The 19906-nt window shown below is 35.8% G+C and overlaps 1 protein-coding gene across 1 annotated transcript in view; it reads right to left on the bottom strand.

Annotated features, from left to right (window-relative positions):
* Positions 1-19906, bottom strand: part of LOC150088330 (uncharacterized) — a 243664-nt gene that overhangs the window by 1133 nt on the left and 222625 nt on the right. Inside the window, exon 5 of the mRNA XM_090370125.1 lies at positions 15202-15285. Within this exon, the coding sequence (XP_090226251.1) occupies positions 15202-15285 (84 nt within the window). The remainder of the gene's footprint in view (positions 1-15201; positions 15286-19906) is intronic.

Here is a 19906-nt window from a genome sequence, read left to right as displayed (position 1 = left end):
AATTTCTAACATCCTCTTCATCGACATTTTCGAAACCTATTGATTGAGCCATCTGGATAACTTCATTTCTAATTTCTTGGATGTTATTTTCTTCTTCTAGTACAACTTCTGGGCCAAACTCCATTTAAGCATTTCTTAGTGACTTCTTTCCAAGAACTATCAATGTTTTCAATTGCGTTTTTAATGGTGTAGTTTTTCCAAAAAGTTTTAACTGTCATTTCCTCTTTATCCTCTGGTTCAGTTAAACTGCTTAATGTTCGACGCAGATAATAAGCTTTAAATGATGCTATTACTCCCTGATCCAATGGTTGAATCAGGGAAGTTGTGTTTGCTGGAAGAAACACAACTTTGACAGGAATGCATGTGTCCAACGTGTTAAGATCAGTAGGATGTCCCGGAGCATTGTCTAACAACAAAAGAGCTTTTTCTTCAAAGTTGTTTTTTTTTGACAATACCGTTTTACTTCAGGACAAAAGTGGTTAACAAACCAATCAGTAAATAACTCCTTGGTAACCCACGCTTTTCTATTTGCTTTCCATATTACAGGTAAATTCATTTTTATGTTACCTTTTAACGCCCTCGGATTTTCTGAATGGTAAACTAATAACAATTTTAATTTATAATTGTCAGAGGCATTTGATCCAAAGAGTAACGTTAAACGGTCTTTAGCTGCTTTGAACCCAGCAGCTGATTTTTCTTCAATAGAAATGAAGCTTTTTGTTGGTAGCCGTTTCCAGAACAAACTGCTTTCGTCAACATTGAACACCAAATATGGAAAATTTTCACGTTCAATTATTTCCTTTAGTTTTTCTGGAAACTTATTTGCAGCTTCTCCTGTTAATTTTACACTATGAATCCTGGCCCGTTTTTTAAATTTCTCGAACCAACCACGAGAAGCCCAAAAGGTTTCCGTAATTTCTTCAGTTTGTTTAGATTTCAGGTGATTAAACTGGAATATTTTTTTTTATGTTAAATGGGGCTTGAAATTGCCGACTTCGTTATATCGAAGCTTCGTTATCAGAGGTAACGTTAACCGAGGTATGCCTGTACATAAATCAAGATAAAAATTAACTGAGCAAAGTTTAGTTAATATTACATAAACTCCCATTAGTATTATGATTACTGGAAGTCAAAAGTACCATAATCAAAGCCCGGTTATTCAGCATATTTCAAGTACAGTGATTATGCAACTAACAGTAAGTTCAAAAATATATCCATATGGGTCAAAAAAATATCCAGACAGTAGACCAGGTTTGGCAAAAGAACTTTATCAGAGTGGGTGAAATGGTGGAAAACACAAATTGTTACTGCAAGACAGCTAAAACAAACCTAAGATACAGGACAGCAATATGGGCTTACAAAAAAAAAAAAAGTAGATATATAGCATTAGAAAGAACATTAAAGCAGTATAAAGAAATCAGATAAACTTAAAAAATAAAAGATGAAAAAAATTCAAATAACAATTAAAATTAAAGATAAAGCTTCAGCACAATTATGTAATACTTCACTAAAAGTTATAACTACAAATTCAGTTTTAGAAGAATTAGTGTTAATAATATAAGGGAGAATAGATCTGCTTATTAGAAGATATATTCAGAGTGTACATTTGAAAAAGAGGCAATATTAAAGTTAACTGCAACAGTGTGAAGGTAAATCTGCCTGGAGCTAGAAACAATGGATCTTTTCTCAAGAAACAGCATAGAATCAAGGTTTCAATCATTGAAATGTCTGCATGCTAAGAAACAAATGATTGTCTATATTGTATCTCATAATTATCTAAATTTGAGGACAATCAATGTATCAATCACAGTTGTAAAGTTTATGAAATAAAAGGGCATTATTTATTACTAAAGAAGTTAAAACTGTGAGTACAGAAGATAGAACAACATGAAAGATCCTGATCTTTTGGGTTCAAGGTTAGATTTAAATAAGGATACATGTAGTGTGTTTCACTTCATATTGGTAAAGATTTGGATTAACAAGTGATAAAGGGGAAAAAATGACAAGGGAAAGAGGAGAGAAGTTGGGTGAAAGTTGTGCCCACAGATGCTAAGAAGGTAGAAAGATAAATTGGCAAAAAGAGTGCGGGAAAAAAAAACGTACACAGAAATACTCCGTAATCAGTTAAAGAATGACAGTTGCATGTTTCAGTGATGAATTAAGGCAAAATATTTCAGTAGAGGCTCTGAAACTACTATTAGACAAAGCTTAAGAACCCAAGGGAAAAATAAACAGTTAATTGCAAGATACAAAAGCAAAAGACGAGTACAGTTAATGAAAATGCAATCTTCAGTGAAACATCAACATGAAGTGCAATGCGACAAAGTATACATTGAGCAGAAGAGATGCACAACAGAATAATATTTAAAGAGTTAATTTTGTTGAATTGTCTATACATGAGCTGCAAAGGATAATTTATAATAAAGTGATTTTACATAGGAATTGACCATTGTAGTGGTCAGCTAACAATTGGGAATGTAAAATGTTGGAGTCAGCACTTCACATAAATAAATGGTAGGTTCAACAGAAACTCATTTAGAGCATGTTAATCAAAAACACAATGTGATATACCTATCAGCAGAGTAGACCACAATCAGTTAGTCACGTGACATGGTTTAAAGCAAGTGATCAGCTGTATGACATCTGCGACATCATAACATGTCAGATTCTACCACCATCCACATATCTATCAACTGCTTGAATTCATCACAGAAAATACAAGTGGTATACAATAATTTATGCATGTCCAAATTAACTGCTCATTTCATATAGGAGATCTGCTCAAGACAATGTTATGTCAAACAAGAGTAGATGATGATACAGAGAAGTAGGAAAATTATTTGTGATTGTTTTTTCAGCTGCCAGAAAAATTGAGGAAGGTATCCTGTACCTGATGAAGAAAGGTAATGCATGTCATTAAGTGTCGATAGTGTAGGTGTGTGTGTGCACGAATCGGCTTAACAAATCATACACAAGTGCCCTCGGACAAGTTTCTGTTGCGCTTATTAAACTGAATTTTGAGGGAAGGTATTTATTTGAAAGTTAGCAGCAATCTGTGTGAAGAAAGTACATTAAATAGTATAAGCTCTTTTCAAAAGTCTGTTTTTATATAGAATAAAACCTCACTTAAATGGACTATTTGGAGTAAGGTCTGTCCATTAATTCTTCCTCTTGCTCAGATTACAAACCTGAGGGGGCATAGATTAAAACTGAGGAAAGACAGTTGTAGAATAGATGTGCGGAAGTCTGCTTTTAGCCAGCAGGTAGCTGATTGCTGGAACAAGCTTCCATCTGTTGTTGTGGAAGTTGACAGCTTAAATAAATTCAAGGCAGAACTAGATAAAAATTTGGGATGAATGCGTCAGTGAAAAGGGATTTTTTTTTTTTTTTTGGCTGATACTGTACAAGCTTGCTTTCTTGCATCATGTGCCTCTACTAATGCAAATGCTAATGTTTCAGGACCAGGGATCTGGGAAGTAAAATGATGCTGTGGAGATGCTACAAAATATTACCCTAGCAGCATTGGCGATTGCACAATGGTGTATCCATTATATTGCAGGACTGATGAAGGGTGCAATGTATACTTTCCTTATTAGCATTATCCACAGGGTATTTTGTCCATTTCAACATTAATTCTCTGATGGGAGCATCCTCGAATAAAGTATACCAGAGCTGTTTTTTTTCTAATTTAAACAAAATTGATATGAGTGACATTAATGCCAATTATTATGTTTCTAGTTGTCGATTAGCATTGTTAACTGTGTTGTTACTTATGTTGAGCCATAAGAAAAAAAAAATTAAAACCACACATTTTCTTAAGCCTTGCTTGTTAATTATCTTATGTTTAAAAACAAGAATATAAAATTACTTGCATTTTTCCATTCAATTATCGAAGTGTGCTACTATCACCTTTGATCCATGCATCTCCCAATGGAAGCAATGGCTAATTTAAGTTGTTGTTTATGTATTTTGGTGAAAGAACACTAAATGCAGCATGCAGGATAATCAATTTGTTTCTTTTAGGCTTCACTCACCGACAGCAAAGATAATGCCCAAATGCAAGCATTTTTTAAAAAAAACATAAAAAACATATGCCTAAATCAACGTTTTTTTTTTTTTGCATATGTTTTCTTTACATATGAAAAATGGATCGTGCACAATTGTGTTTATAGTAGGTTGAAAATAAAGAGACCAACAGACGGTTAATGTTGCAATGGACACTATTATGTCCATTGCAACATTAATATCACCACTAACCTGCAGGGTAGTATTCATTAAAGTCTCCAAGGAGAAAGGGGAAGGCAACTGCCAAATAAGATCATCAAGGTCTATCTGCAGAATATTACTCCCAATGGTCAGGCCATGCCTTAAGTACTGTGTACAGGTCTGAAGGCTTAATTTTAGGAAGGATGTAGTTTCTTGATTGAGTAAAGAGAAAGGCAACAAAATTAGTGAGGGTGGTCTTATGAAGAAAGGCTTCAGTTCTGCAAATTGCAGCATCTGTAGACTAGGCACCAGCAGGGTGATCTGATTGAAGTGTATAAGGCCTTGAATGGGTTGAGCAGGCTCAATTCTGATGGGATTCTTCCTCTTGCTCAGATTATGAACTTGAGGGGGCATAAATGCAAATTGAGGAAAGACAGTTATAAAATAGATGTGCAGAAATTTGCCTTTAGCCAGTGGGTAGTTGATTGCTGATAGCTTAAATAAATTCAAGGAGGAACTGGACAAAGGTTTAGAGGGAACAAATGTGTGAAATAGTTTTTTATTTTTTTTTGGGCTGATGCTACATAAGCTTGCTTTCTTGCATCACATGTATTGATTACTACTACTACTACCTGGAGCAATTTTTATGAAGTAAACAAACTGCAAGATTAATAATTCATAGAATTTAGTCTCTATCATCCCCTTCCCAAAATCAACAAGAGGAAGGAGAATTATATCTGGATTTATTCCTTCTTGGCACCTTACAAAAAAGGCAATATGGGAAAGTGTTTTAAATGGGAGTGCTATAGATGTCAAAAAATACATAGCAATTCACAGGACTGACGGTGGGTACAGAAGAAAAGAGCATCAAAAGCAGGACCATTAAAATGTTTAGCATTAGCATTAGTAGAGGCATTTGATGCAAGAAAGCAAGCTCATGAAGCATCAGCCAAAAAAAAAAAACCACTTCCACTTCACCCCTCTGTTCATTCAAAATACCTGTCCAGCTGAGCCTTAAACTTATTTAGGCTATCAACTTCCACGACAAGGGATGGAAGTCTGTTCCACCAACCAACCACCTGCTGGCTAAAAGCAAATTTCCGCACATCTATCCTACATCTGTCTTTCCTCAATTTGAATTTATGCCCTCTCAGGTGATTATTCTGACAGAGGAAGAATCCCATCAGCATTGAGCATGCTCAAACCATTCAAGGCTTTATACACCTATATCAGAACACCTCGCTGGTGCCTAGTCTCCAGACACTGTAATTTGCAAAACTTAAGCCTTTCTTCGTAAGAGCACCCCTTTGTTCCATTCACTAATCTTGTTGCCCTTCTCTGTACTCGTTCCAGCAGCAGTCATTTATTACCTTGAAAAAAGGAACATAGAGATATATATGCCAGCAGAAGAGTTCAGCGGATGGGTTACATAAAAAAATCATCATCCAAACTTTATACCAATATAGATTACTTATGATAGTATAAATATCCAATTATCAGTATATCCCTTGGCATAACAAGAGGTATATACTGATGGAAGTTCTAGAATATGAATCATTCCACACCTGTCCTCCCTATTAGATTTTTTACTCTAGTCAAAGTAAACATTCTTCCTTCTAATGCTTGTTTGACATCATTAGTCCACCTTCCTCTGGTCTGTCTCTGGGTCTATTAGCATTCATTTTGCTTTAAATATCAACTTCTACAGAAGATACAGAGGATATCTTCTGTAGAAGTTGCCAAAGTGTAATTACCATTACTATGAGGAACAGTTTTGGGGTGCTAACCGAAAAACTTGGCAAATATACACCTAAACAGGATTGAAGAATGCAGTTCCCTGAACGAGATAAGTAAAAGGAGTGAAGGAGATATATTCAAACAGGTAGGAGAAAAAAATGAAGGAGATATATTCAAACTGGTAGAAGAAAAAAAAAAAAAAAAACAGGGAGCATAATAATAAAATGGGTGCAGAGAAAAGCATCATCATCCTACTATTCCATTTGGCATGGGTTGAATTCCTATTTAGATATCAACCTCCATTGTTGTCGGTCTCTTGAATTTTTCATCATTTGTTGATAGCTCTGAAAGCCTGTGTTTCATTTAGGCATTGCAGCCATTCTCTTTTGGATCTTCCTGGTCGTCTCTTATCTCCAATTCTTCCTGTCAGTACTACATTAGACAGCCTGTGTTGTTTCATCCAGTTCACATGTCCAAACTACTGAAGTTATTTTTTTTAGATCTGTTCTATTATGGTGCATTCAAAATTTAGATCTTTTCTTATTTGTTCATTAGTTTTGTGTTCTCTCCAATTTGTTTTTATTGATTTTCCTTAGACATCTCATTTCAAATGCCATTATATTTTGCCTTTCTTTCTTATTTATTCTCCATGTCTGTGATCCATAAGTTGCTGTGGGTATGATGACAGTTTCATATAGTTTAATTTTGAACTATTTTAGATTTTAATTGCTCTTCCATATGTTGTTGAGTATATTCACGTTTGTCCATTCAATGTTCAGTCTGTGATTAATTTGATCAATATTACTTAGGTTTCCATTTATTAGAGAGCCAAGGTATACAAATACCTTGTTCTATCTGTTGATTTTGGATGTTTGTGTCTTCTATTTTTTTCTGATTTCCATTACTTTGGTTTTATTTATATTAATTCCATAATTGTTGTTGCTTGCTTTATTGATTTTGTTAATATTTCTTTTAGTTGTTCTTTGGTTTCTGTTAAAATCACAATATCATCTGCATATTTTATGTGGTTTATATTTTTTCCATTTATTATTGTGCCTCTTTTTTTCTTCAATTAATTTCATTAGTTCTTCTAGGTAGATATTAAACAGATATGGGAATGAAGGGCATCCGTGCATGACTCCTTTCTCTATTTCAAATTTCTGTTTTAAGGTTGTTGAATTTTACTATTGCTCTTGTATTTTTGTAGAAATTGTTTACAAACATGATTATTTCTTGATAAAGTGTGATTTTTTGTAGTTGCTTCATTAAATTTTCTCTGTTTACAGAATCAAATGCCCACTTGAAATTGATGCAGCACAGATAAAGAGGTTTCTTCTGATTCCAATATTTTACTGCAATGATGTTTAGTGTGAATATTTGGTCAATTGTTGATCTGTCTTTTTTAAATTCTGCATGTTCTTCCCCTATTGTTTCTTCATATATTTTAAGTATCCTCTTTTGTAAAATCCTTATAAAAATTTTATATATATTGTTTAAAAGGGTAATGGGTCTATAATTCTGACAATTTTCTTTATCTCCTTTTTGTGTATAGGTACAAGTGGTTTATTTATTTATTATTCCACTTTTCCAGTTTTGTACATCACCTGTAAATAAAATTAGATTAAAGAACTGTGCAAGGTGTTTTTAACAATGCATCGCCCCCGAATTTCCATAGTTCTGCTTGGATACTATAATTTCTGGGTGCCTTGTCATTCTTAATTTGGCTAATTGCTTTCTGAACTTCTTTTGTTATTGAGGGTGTTTTGTCTCTTCTATTATCTAAGGCAAGGGCGTTTTTTTCCTCCCTTTGAACAGGGTTTAGTAATATTCTTTCGATATTTTTTTAATTTCTTGCGTGTTTCCTGTTTTTTGCCACTTTTCAGCCCATCTGCCTAGCTTTTCTAGATCCTGTTGCAGTAGCATACTGTCTTTGCTGTCATTAACAACCCTGCCAACCTCTGTATAATCTGCAAACTTGGACATTAAGCCTGATATCCCTTCATTGATAAATACAAAAAACAACAATAGATCCAGTACCGAACCCTGAAAGACTCCACTAGTAACATTAGTCCACATAGGGCAGTTTCCATTTATTACTGCTCTCTGCCATCTCCCACCCAACCATCCCTTTATTCATTGCAGCAACTTGCCCTTAATGCCATACCATTCCAATTTGTACAGCAGTCTTCCATGTGCAACAGTACATAAAGCTTTCCTGAAATCCAAGTATATGATATCAAAACTATTTTTTGCATCCAGTTCCTTTGTGACCACATCGTAGTATCCAATCAAATTGGTCAGACAAGACTTCCCCTTAACAAACCCATGCTGTGTCTGAACTATTACTGCAGTGTTGTCTAGGTGATCCTGTATCAACTCTTTAGCCAGTGACTCCATTATTTTCCTCGGAACCGAAGTTAAACTAACAGGTCTATAATTATTTGTGTCACCCTTTGCACCCACTTTGTGAATTGGGGATACATTTGCACATCTCCAGTCCATGGGGATCTCCCCTAACTCTAAGGATGCTCCCATAATTACGGCTAAGGGTTTGCTTACTTCCCTTGCTGCCTCCTTCAATATAACTGGAAAGATTCCATTTGCCTGAGGTGCTTTTTTATGTTTCAACATAAAAAAGGCACCTCGGGCAGATGGAATTGTTGAAGTTGAAACATAAAAATAGCACCTCGTGCCATTTTTATGTTTCAACTTGAACATTTCTCCTCCACCACTCTGCTCTCAGTTATTACAAAATCACTTAGCTCCCTGTTAGAGTTTGATAAATTTTTGGCATTCCCCTCCTTGAATAACTCCTCATGTGTGAATGTAGATGCAAAATTCTCATTCAGTTTATCAGCTACTTGCACAGGATCATCAATAGTCGAACCATCTATGTTAAGTGAACCAATCTGATTCATCCCCTTTCTTCTAGAGTTTACATAAGTAAATAACTGTTTGCTGTTCTTCTTTGCATCCTTTGCCAAAGATTTCTCGTAATCTGCCTTTGCCTGGCGAACCTCCTTTGTAACTTGATTACAGACTAGCTTATATCTGCTGTAAGCTTCTATGTCGCCTGATAATTTATATGCATCCCATGCATTTTTCTTCTCTACCACAAGCCTCATTAATTCATCTGACATCGATTTAGGCCTTAACTTTGAACAGTATTTCTTGCTATGAAAAGCCTAGTAGCCTCCAGGATTAAGTTTCCCTGAAGGCTTCCCATTTAGAATTCACCGTTGGTAACATTATCAGTTGATCCCACTGTATAGAATTTAAAAACTGTCTGAGACCACTGTAGTCACCTTTACAAAAACAAAAACCCTTCCCTTTACCCTTGATGGTAGTTACATCTTTAAGTAAATCTCATATGATTACACTATGAACCTCTGTCCTCTATTGGTTCCTTTATCTGCAAATTCTTAATGCATGAATAATCACTGCTGATAATCAGATCAAGAGTATTACTCCCTCTGGTTGCCCCTTGAACTTGTTGCTGTAGAAAACAATCCTCCAATAAATCTACAAAAGTCTTGCTAGCGTGCGAGTGACCACTACAAGTTCCAGTCAATATCTGGAAAGTTAAAAATCCCCCATTACAAGACATTCTGATTCACTTTCCCACTATTTCTCTACACAACTGTTCATTCTACTCATCAGAGTTATTAGGCCTATAACAAACGTCCACTCTCATTTGTCCTTTCCCAGTGTTTATGTCACACCAAACAGACTCAACATTCCACTGTCCACCCATATCAAGTGGATGCACTTCCTTAGATTTTGTTTCTTAAGTAGCAGTATAACCCCTCCGCCCTTCCTACCCTGTCTATCCTTTCTGTACACATTGTACTCCCCAAATTCCAATTCTGCACTGCTTATATCTATATGACACCATGTCTCTGATATCCCAACAATATCTGCCTTTGATGCCTTGATCAGCACTTCAAAATTATTTACTATACTTCTAGCATTGCTGTACATGCAAGTATACATGCATCTGTTCTTACTCTTAGTTCCCTAACACCGCCATGTATTTACTTGTTCCATGATGACTCCCAACATCTTTTGAAATCCCCAGTAACTTGCTATCTAGGCTGCTGCTCATTACAATAGATGCAGTGCAAGAATCACTTTTGCCTCTGCCTGCATCTACTGTTAATCTTTTAGTCTGTGAATCCCCTCAAGCTAGCAGTTTTCTGACCCACCTAATAGTGCCTCGATAGCATCAGCAAATATTCTTGCGCTCTTTCTATTTAAGTGTATCCATCCCTGTAGAAGCAGTCTCTCCTGTTAGCAAGCACAGACCATGCTGAAAAATATTCTACCCCAAGAGCCTTGCACAATCTCTCCAGGGCCGAATTGGTTGACAAGGCTCTCATCATATACTCCCTTCTATAGTGTCTGGGCAGAACTGCAGACACTTTCAAATTTAACCCTAACTCGTGCCTTTTTTTCAGCATTGACCTGTACTTGTTAAGTACATCTGCAGATCTCTTACTCTTAACGTCATTATTGCCAACATATACAACAATATCACCTTTTGTGCCCTTAAAAGATGATGTGTCCTACAACATCATTAACTTATGGCCATGGCAGACATACCGTGGTCCTGTTCCACCTATCTTTTTTGCATAATATATTCCCCATCTCCCTGGCAATAGTCATCAACAATAACTACTTTCTGTGGGACCAGTGCATTCTGCCTTGGGGATTGCCATCGTATTGCGTGATGGGCAGGAGTGAGCTCTTGAGTTGAGTTGGGCAGCTGAGAGCTTGATGGGCCCCTCAATTTCTTTGAGGGCATCTACCCTACATCTCAAACTCTCAGATGCCAATCTGAATGCTGAGTTGGTGCCTAATTTCTTCATAGTCTCTGCACCTAGCGCGCACACACACACACACACACACACACCCCCTCCTTGGCTAGATCCTGTCCTGTTCTAGACAGGTCTGCAAACATTTCACATTTCGCACTTTTTTTAGACTGATGCATTGGAGAATAGACCCATTGGTTCTCCTGTGAGCCACTGTACTACAGCTACATTGTGCTTGTTGCTTTGCTGCTCTAGTCTGGGTCATGATTCCATTTAAGTATAATTTAATTAACAATGAAATTTAATAAGGTTAATAAATTTTACTGATTAATTGATAACACTATACTAATCTAATAGATTTCTATGCTATGTATTTCACTATTTAAGTTTTACATTAAACCTTATGCTATGAAGTTCAGGATTTACGTTACACTATTCTGTATTATATAACAATGGCAGAAAGTTACAAACAGACACTAAGTATCTACAGAAACTAAGTATTAACTTTCAAAATCACTATCTAAATTCAAATAAACCAAGGAGCTTGACTAGGACTATAAAGCTACTTATAGAAAATAATTTTGTATAACCATTAAGTCAATAAAATGACTAAATATATATAAAAACTTAGCATTCACTGGAGATTCAAAAATCTTGGCCAACACGGTAATAACCTCAATGGGATAATAACCTCTTTGTACCCGCTGTCAAAATTCCTGTTGATAGAATCACATGAGCTATTCTAGCAGCATGCCTGCATTATTCAGAAAACTTCATGTCAGATCATACAATTATTCTTAGGTCTTTTTCAATCTGCACTATAATTTAGTACCATTAAAGTGATATGTTAATCTTGGATTACTGCTAACCAAATGCAGTAACTAACTCCTGTGGGACCAGAATGCACTAGTCCCACAGGAGTTAGTTATTGTCGGTGATTCTATTCTCAGGGAAATGGGATATAGTGCAAAAAGGATAGGTGGAATAGGACCAGAGTAGGTCTGCCCTGGGCAAAAGTTGATGACATTGTAGAGCAGATATTTTATGGACACAAAAGCTTATATTTTTGTAGATGTTGCCACTAATGACATTAAGAGTAGGAGATCTATGGAATTACTTAACAAGTACAGGGCAATGTTGGAAAAAAGTCACACGTTAGGGTTAAATTTGAAAGTATCTGCAATTCTGCACAAACATGGAAGAGAGTACATGGCAAGAGCTTTGTAAATCAATTTGGCCCTGGAGAGAATGTGCAAGGCTTGTGGGGTAGAATTTTTCTTAGCGTGGTCTGTGCTTGTTAACAGGAGAGACTGCTTCTACAGGAATGAGACATACATTTAAATAGAATGGGTTCAAGAATGATGTCATCAAGACAGTGTTAGGTGAGTTGGAAAACTGCTGGCTTGGGGTGGGGGTTACATGGACTAACAGGTTAACAACAGCCACAGACAAAAGCAAAACTGATTCTTGCAATGTTTCTATTGGAACATGCAGCATTCTGGAAAGTAAGGTACCAGGCATTTCAAGGTCTGCTGTGGGTCATCATGGAATAAGGAAATATATGGGCTGAGTTAGGGTAACTAAGTGCAAAGAGACATGCATGTATACTTGCATGTACACCAATGCTAGGAGCACAGTAAATAAATTTGATGGATTTGAAGTCCTCTTCAAGTCATCAAATGGGGATATCAGAGACATGATATCACTCAGATATGAGGTATACAGAAGTTGAATATGGAGAGTACAATGCATAAAGAAAAGACGCAGAGGATAGGAGGGTTGCTTTTGTTGTTATGGGAGTTTCTGGCACATGGGCTACTTATGCCATATTGCATCTACCAAAGTTTGTAAATTACATATAACTGCTCTATGAATAATTAGAATTGGTCACTAATTCATTTAAGATAGGAGAAAAATTCAGAGAGTTCTGCATCATTACCTATGATGCTGATAGATGACAAAGGTTCTTGTAGGTTTGAGAGGGAGCTGAAAGTAGACTTTTGGGCACTGTTGAACAAGCTGTATTCAATGAGTATGTACTTTACTGATAGTGGTTGCAAGCAGTGCATGCACTGAGGAGAATTGTTTCCTGTGAGCAGAAATAAATGAGTGAGGTGGGTATGACCTATCTGGGCTAGGATTACTTCTTTTCTATTTTTATGGAGGCTAGAAGTCCATAATTGTGGTTCAGATTTCAGCTAAAATAGCTTTTGTGTGTTTGCTTTTTCCACAAAAGTGTCCATTGTTTCATACATATTTTCTGTATATTGTGTTTATAATCAGGATACAGGACCAGATCATTTGTTAAAGCTATGCTAGAGGGATGTTTTGCGGCATCATCAGCACACTCATTTTTTGGAATACCACTGTGACCTAGTCCAAACGAAGACAACAGTTTATTAATGCTTGTGAAGACATCAATCAGCTCATGTGTTATTAGTTTTAACAAAGGATTGTAAGGTGAGGTGTTTTTGAGAGCTAAGAGAGCGGAAGCTCTTGAAACTGTATATACTATATTTTTATTTTTTATTGGTTGATATCAAGTACTGCATACAGATCTGGAGGCCTCACTTTAGGAAGGATGTAGATCTGCAGGAATGAGTACAGAGAAAGTCAATGAGATTGGTGAGTAGGAAAAGGGAGGTGCTTTTACCAACAAAGGCATCAGTTTTGCAAATTGCAGCTTTTGAAGACTAGGCACCTGCAAGGTGATCTGACTGAGGTGTTTAAGGCTTGGAATGGATTAAGCAGGCTCAATGTTGAAGGGATTCTTCCTCTTGCTCAGACTACACACATGAGGGAGCATAAATTCAAACTGAGGAAGGATGGTTGCAGAATAGATGTGTGGAAGTTTGCCTTTAGCTAGTGGGTGGTTGATTACTCGATCACACTTCCATCTGTTGTTGTGGAAGTAGACACCTTAAAAAATTCAAGGAAGAACTAGACAAACTACTGGAGGGAATGGATAAGTAAAATGGGATTATTTTTTTTGTATTTTTTTTTGGCTGATGCTGTATAAGCTTGCTTTCTTGCATCATTTGTCACTACCAATAATAATTCAAACAACCCACCTACACAACACCAGATGGAAATTCATTACCACAATAAATCACTCTCTGGATGAAAGAAAATTCACGCATCTATCCTTTTTCAATTTAAATGTATGTTCCCTTATATATAGGCAAGAGCCAGGATGCCATCCACATTTAATTTACTTAATCTATTACAGCCTTAAACATTTCAGTCGGGCCTCTTTGCAGTTGCCTAGTTTATAGACACTGCAGTTTGCAGAATTGAAGTCTTTCTTGGTAAGGGTGCCCTTTTGTGTCCCTGTCTATTCTTGTTGCTCCTCTCTGCATCCATTCCAACAGATCCTTCCTAAAATAGGGCTCCCAATATGTACGCAGTATTCAAAATGCAACCTAACCATTGCTATTTCCAATGGAACAATCGCCTCCATTTCTCTGCTGGAAAAATTTCTGTACTGATTTGCCTAGCAGCTCATCTACACTGCCCAGAAAACTTCATATCAGACTACAATTCACAGTAGGTCTTTTTCCACTCTCTTGAGGGTATAATATACTGAACTAGTATATTATTCTGGGATTAGTTTTCCACATGCAGTATCTTGTATTTTTCAATGTTTAACCTCAATTTCCATTTCTCAGCCCATTTGGCTAATTTTTCTAGGTCTTGTTGCTGCTTCATACTCTGATTTCAGTCATTAACCACTCTTCCAACTTTTGTATCATGTGCAAACTTTGACATTAAAGTTTGTCATGATATGTCTTCATCAATATCATTAAAATATACTGAAAGCAGTAAAAGATCCACCTACATTTAATTAAGGAAATTAAATGTGGCTGAGCCTTTGACTGCACCCAGAGGGATTCCACTATACAGTCCATAGGAGTAACTTGGCCCTAAGGCCACACTGCTCCAATTTATATAGCAGTCTTTCATGTGGAACAGTATCAAAGGCTTTTTGAAATCTAAGTGTACAATGACAAAATTATTTTGCATCCCACTCCTTTGTCTTTACCATTTTAATGTTTTACCTATATAATTTTGTTTTCTACTGTCCATCAATAATATATACAACTGATAAAATGCTGTGTGGAGTAAAAAAAAAAAAAAAAAAACTGACCAGGAACTTCATCCTCTTTATCCCTAATGATCAAAAAAGTAGCTGTAAAAAATCTAAGTACATTACAATGAGTCAATATCCAGAAATAAAAATATTTAAAACAAACAAAAGATTATAAAACCATCTGCTATTTATCACATATGAATAACAGCTGTTTCACATAAACCATAATGACTACAAGTTACACCATAGCTATCATCAATCATCACTTTTAAAATGAACAAATGTAACATTTTGTATATGAATGGTTCCTACTATGCATATATATATGACTATATTATACATATATAAAATTACCTTGATGTCTCATCATGTGAACCTTGAGCTGGCTGTTAGTACGGCTGCAGTATTCACAGTAGGGACATTTGAAAGGTCTGATGTCTGAAAATATAAAAGTAAACAAACATATTAGAAGACAATTCTGATATTAAGTTGAAAAAGCCTTAGATATTCTAATTTCAAAAAATACCTAATATGATATCATTCATTATCACTTTCCACACAACATAATAATTATGTCTATCAATATTCAATGTAGTTTAACTCCTTAACCCCAAATCTGGCACAGGGTTCAATGAGACCAAAGACAACGTTTGAATAATTTTTGTTCTTCTGTTCTGTCCACACAACTGAAACTCCCAAAAGACTGTTTTTTAAAATGTTTTCTTTGATATCTCCACTGAAAATTCCTGAAATATCTGTTAATTATCACTTAAGAAAAATTCAAGAATTAAGTTACACCTAATAATATGCACATGTTGATTGGCATCTGTCACTTACAGTTACTGATATACAGTAATTTTTCCAGCAGGGATAAGGAAGCGATTATCTTTTGCATAAGGCAATGGTTAGGCCACCTTAAATATTGAATACAAGTCTAGAAGCTTCATCTTAAGAAGTATATGGATCTATTGGAACAGGTACAGAGAAGAGCAAAAAATTAGTGAGGAGGAACAAAACCATACTCTTACTAGAAAGCTTCAGTTTTGCATGTTGCTGCATCTGAAGATTTCCATCTAACATAATGAACAAAATGGAAAGTTGCCATGGGCATTTGAACTGAAAAGTAAATATTGGAACAGAAAAAACGTATAAATCAATTCTTGATATCCACTAGATATTAGCTATTAATTTCACTTCAAGATATTAACTGATCAACCAATCTCATTGTTACCACCCATTCCTTGATTTGTATGTTTCCTCTGTTTGCTGAGTAGTCCCTCAGCTTAGAGGGATAACTCACATCACACACTCCATCCTATTTGCCTAGGAAAAACAGCAGATAAAATTACATCTTCTTTTAACTTGTGACATTTTTCCACCATGACTTACTTTTCAAACGTCTTCAGTCTGTGTCCATTTAAAGTTATTAGTACTCACATGAATAACCAAAACCAATTAATTCTCTGGTGGACTGACAATTAATTATTTCCATAAATTTTTTCACAATGCAGATATATTCTGACTTTATTCCACCATTTTATTACAAATTATATTCCCAGGTTCCTTGCAACTGAATCTCCTAATAAGACTACCTCCTGTTGGAACAAAACATGCTACTTATGTTCTTATGTGAGCCTGCATTAGGGAAGCCAGAATCACCACATTCTAAGACTTGAGCTGCTGCTTGATCCCCATTTTTATTCTGCTCGGGTCAACAAATTATTATGTCCATGACTCAAACTTGTCTATTAATGCAACAAGTTTTAATTTCAGATCATCCCACTCTTATCATCTAATACAGCGTTTCCAAACTGGGGTTCATAGACCAGTTCCAGGGGATCTGTGAAACAGTGGTTGACCATATATATATATATAAAGGTCTGCAAACCTTTTTGATTTTTGAAAGGGTCCGTAGATCTCAGTAGTTTGAGAACCACTGATCTAGTACACAGAAACAAATCAGCCATACTACGATTATCTGCAACAATGATGTTCAAACACAAATATAATATTTGAAAAGCACTGTTGCACAATCAATAAGGAAATCACAAGAAAATCACCCATAGCATTTAAGTAGCTAAATATCAAGATTTTATTGAAGTTTGTTTGTGTATACAGGTTATTTTGGATTACTGATTGAAATTTTCCTATGCATTGCATTGATTGCATGTTAATTTTTCAAGAAACAGAATTCCTTGCTCTTTTTGGTGAGGCTGTATGCAGAAATTTAAAAAAGTGAGGAGTTCTAACCCATTATGGGGAGCAGGGAATTGTATCCTATTACATTAAAAATTCTCTGTGGGAAAAATTCATGAGCATGGACTGAAACTAGTAAGTGATCTAATCATCCATAATAGAAATGGATGAATAGATCACTATGATCAGTAATTGTCTAAACAAGTAATTTACATTCGTGTTTATTCAAAGTTAATGTTTATTAAAAAGTAATGTTATTTATTAAAAGTTAATTATTGTTATACTGAAAATTAATTTAAAAAGTCTAAATAACCAGTTAAAATGAATTTCATTTTTCTGAATTAGTGAAACTAACAGCACTGACCTTTGGGGAAAGCAGACACTTTTGTATAGTCGGCATTTCCTCCTGACCCAATGATGTCTGCTTTAGAGAGGATTCATTACACCTATATTATTTCTCAAAATATGATTAAGTATTTATCTAATGTCCTACATATGAAATTAAATTTAGGTCCAAACTATATTGATTAAATTAAAATTTCCACTTAATATTAGTATTAACAATGTCAAATTATGCTATAAAGCAAACTCATATAACATAAAAAAAAAAGTACAGTGCAAACAAACCTCTTCTAATAATTTGCCTAATCCTTCCTAAATTTATTCAAACTTCCCACTTCCACATGCCAGTCTGTTCCAACAATCAGTTGCACTCTGGCTGAACAGCCACCTTATGTGTTGTCAAGGAATAAGGTTGCCATCAGCATTTAGTTTATTCAATCCATTTAAAGCCTTAAACCCTTAAGTCAATTTCCTTGCAGGTACAGTAAACCCTCACTAATCCAGAGTAATTGGGGGAGAGGTTATCTGGATTAAGTGATAATTACATTTATCCATTGATAGATGGATAAATGTATTATCTTTTTATACATTTATCAGGTGGTGCTGGAGTCGCATGGCAATGCCATTTGAGCGTTGCTGTGAATACCACTTAATACAGCTTCTTCCAGCAACACTTTTGACGTTTTTAATGCTGTCTATTTGATACATTGCTTTTATCACTCCTCACATCGAATTTTAAAGGAAATGTCTTTATAGATTCTTTTTTTTTTTTTTTTTTTAATATCTGACACAGCCTGTTGGCCAATACCAAATTCTCAGCAATTTTTTTTCCAGGAACACCAATTTCAAGTTGCCCTATTGCTTTGAGCTTATTAATGATAGTTAAAGTAAAGTGTTTTCTTTTTATTTCACTTTTTAATTCTTTAGAACCCATAATTATATAAAATATGTTAACTTATGTATATAAATTAACATTTTATGTATATAAGTTAATCTGGATTAACTGTAACCAGGATTAGCGAGGGTAGTAGTAGTAGTGGCATGTGATGCAAGAAAGCAAATGTATGAGCTTATGCAGCATCAGCCAACAAAAAAAAAAAACAAAAAAAAACACACCATTCCCTCCAAATGCCTGTCCAGTTCCTCCTTAAATTTATTCAACCTATCAACTTCCACAACGACAGATGAAAGTTTGTTCCAGCAATTAACCACCCCGCTGGCTAAAGGCAAATTTCCACACATCTATTCTACATCTTTCTTTTCTTAATTTGAATTTATGTCCCCTTAGGTTCATAATCTGAACAAGTGGAAGGATCCCATCAGAATTCAGCGTGCTCAACCCATTCAAGGCCTTATATACCTCAATCAGATCACCGCGCAGGTGCCTAGTCTCCAGCCACTGCAATTTGCAGAACTTAAGCCTCTCTTGGTAAGAGGATCCCTTCATTCCCCTCACCAATCTTGTTGCCCTTCTCTGTACACACTCAAGTAAATCTACATCCTTCCTAAAATGAGGCCTCCAGACCTGTACGCAGTACTCAAGGCGTGGCCTGACCATTGCCTTATACAGAGGGATGATCACCTCCTTTTCCCTGCTAGCAAAATTCCTATATATCATTGACAAAACCCCATGACTTGCCCTGGCAGCCTGTCTGCATTGCTCAGAAAACTTCATATCTGCCCGCACAATTACTCCCAGGTCTTTTTCATTTTCTTCCACCTTAAGTGTAGTACCACACAGTTGGTACGTTTCTCTGGGGTTACTTCTACCCATATGCAGTACTTTGCATTTGTCAAGGTTAAACTTCAGTTGCCACTTCTTAACCCATCTGCCCAAATTATCTAGATCCTGTTGCAGTAGCACACTGCCATTACTGTCATTAACAACCCTGCCAACCTTTGTATCATCTGCAAACTTCGACATTAAGCCTGATATACCTTCATCAATATCATTGATAAATATACAAAACAACAGTGGACCTAACACCGAACTCTGTGGGACTCCACTAATAACATTAGTCCAAGAAGAGCAGCACCCATTGATTACCACCCTCTGTCTTCTTGCACTTAACCATCCTTTTATCCACTGTAGCAACTTACCTTTAATATCATTCTGCTCCAATTTGTACAATAGTTTTCCATGCGCAACAGTGTCAAAAGCTTTCCTGAAATCCAAATATATGATATCAAAATTATTTTTTGCATCCAGTTCCTTTGTAACCACACCATAATATCCTATCAAATTTGTCCGACAAGACTTTCCCTTAACAAACCCATGCTGTGTCTGAACTATTGCTGCAGTTTTGTCTAGATGATCCTGCAATGCATCTTTAAACAGCGACTCCATTATTTTACCCGGAACAGAAGTTAAACTAACTGGTCTGTAATTACTCATGTCACCCTTCGATCCCCCCTTTGTGAATTGGGGATACATTTGCACATCTCCAGTCCATGAGAACCGCCCCTGCGTCCAAGGATGCTCTCATAATTATGGCTGAAGGTTTGCTTAGTTGCTTTGCTG

The sequence above is a fragment of the Mastigoproctus giganteus genome, chromosome 3, assembly GCF_048544385.1.
Source record: "Mastigoproctus giganteus isolate SK-2022 chromosome 3, ASM4854438v1, whole genome shotgun sequence".
NCBI classification, from domain to species: domain Eukaryota; kingdom Metazoa; phylum Arthropoda; class Arachnida; order Uropygi; family Thelyphonidae; genus Mastigoproctus; species Mastigoproctus giganteus.
This window is presented reverse-complemented; position numbering and strand designations above follow the sequence as displayed.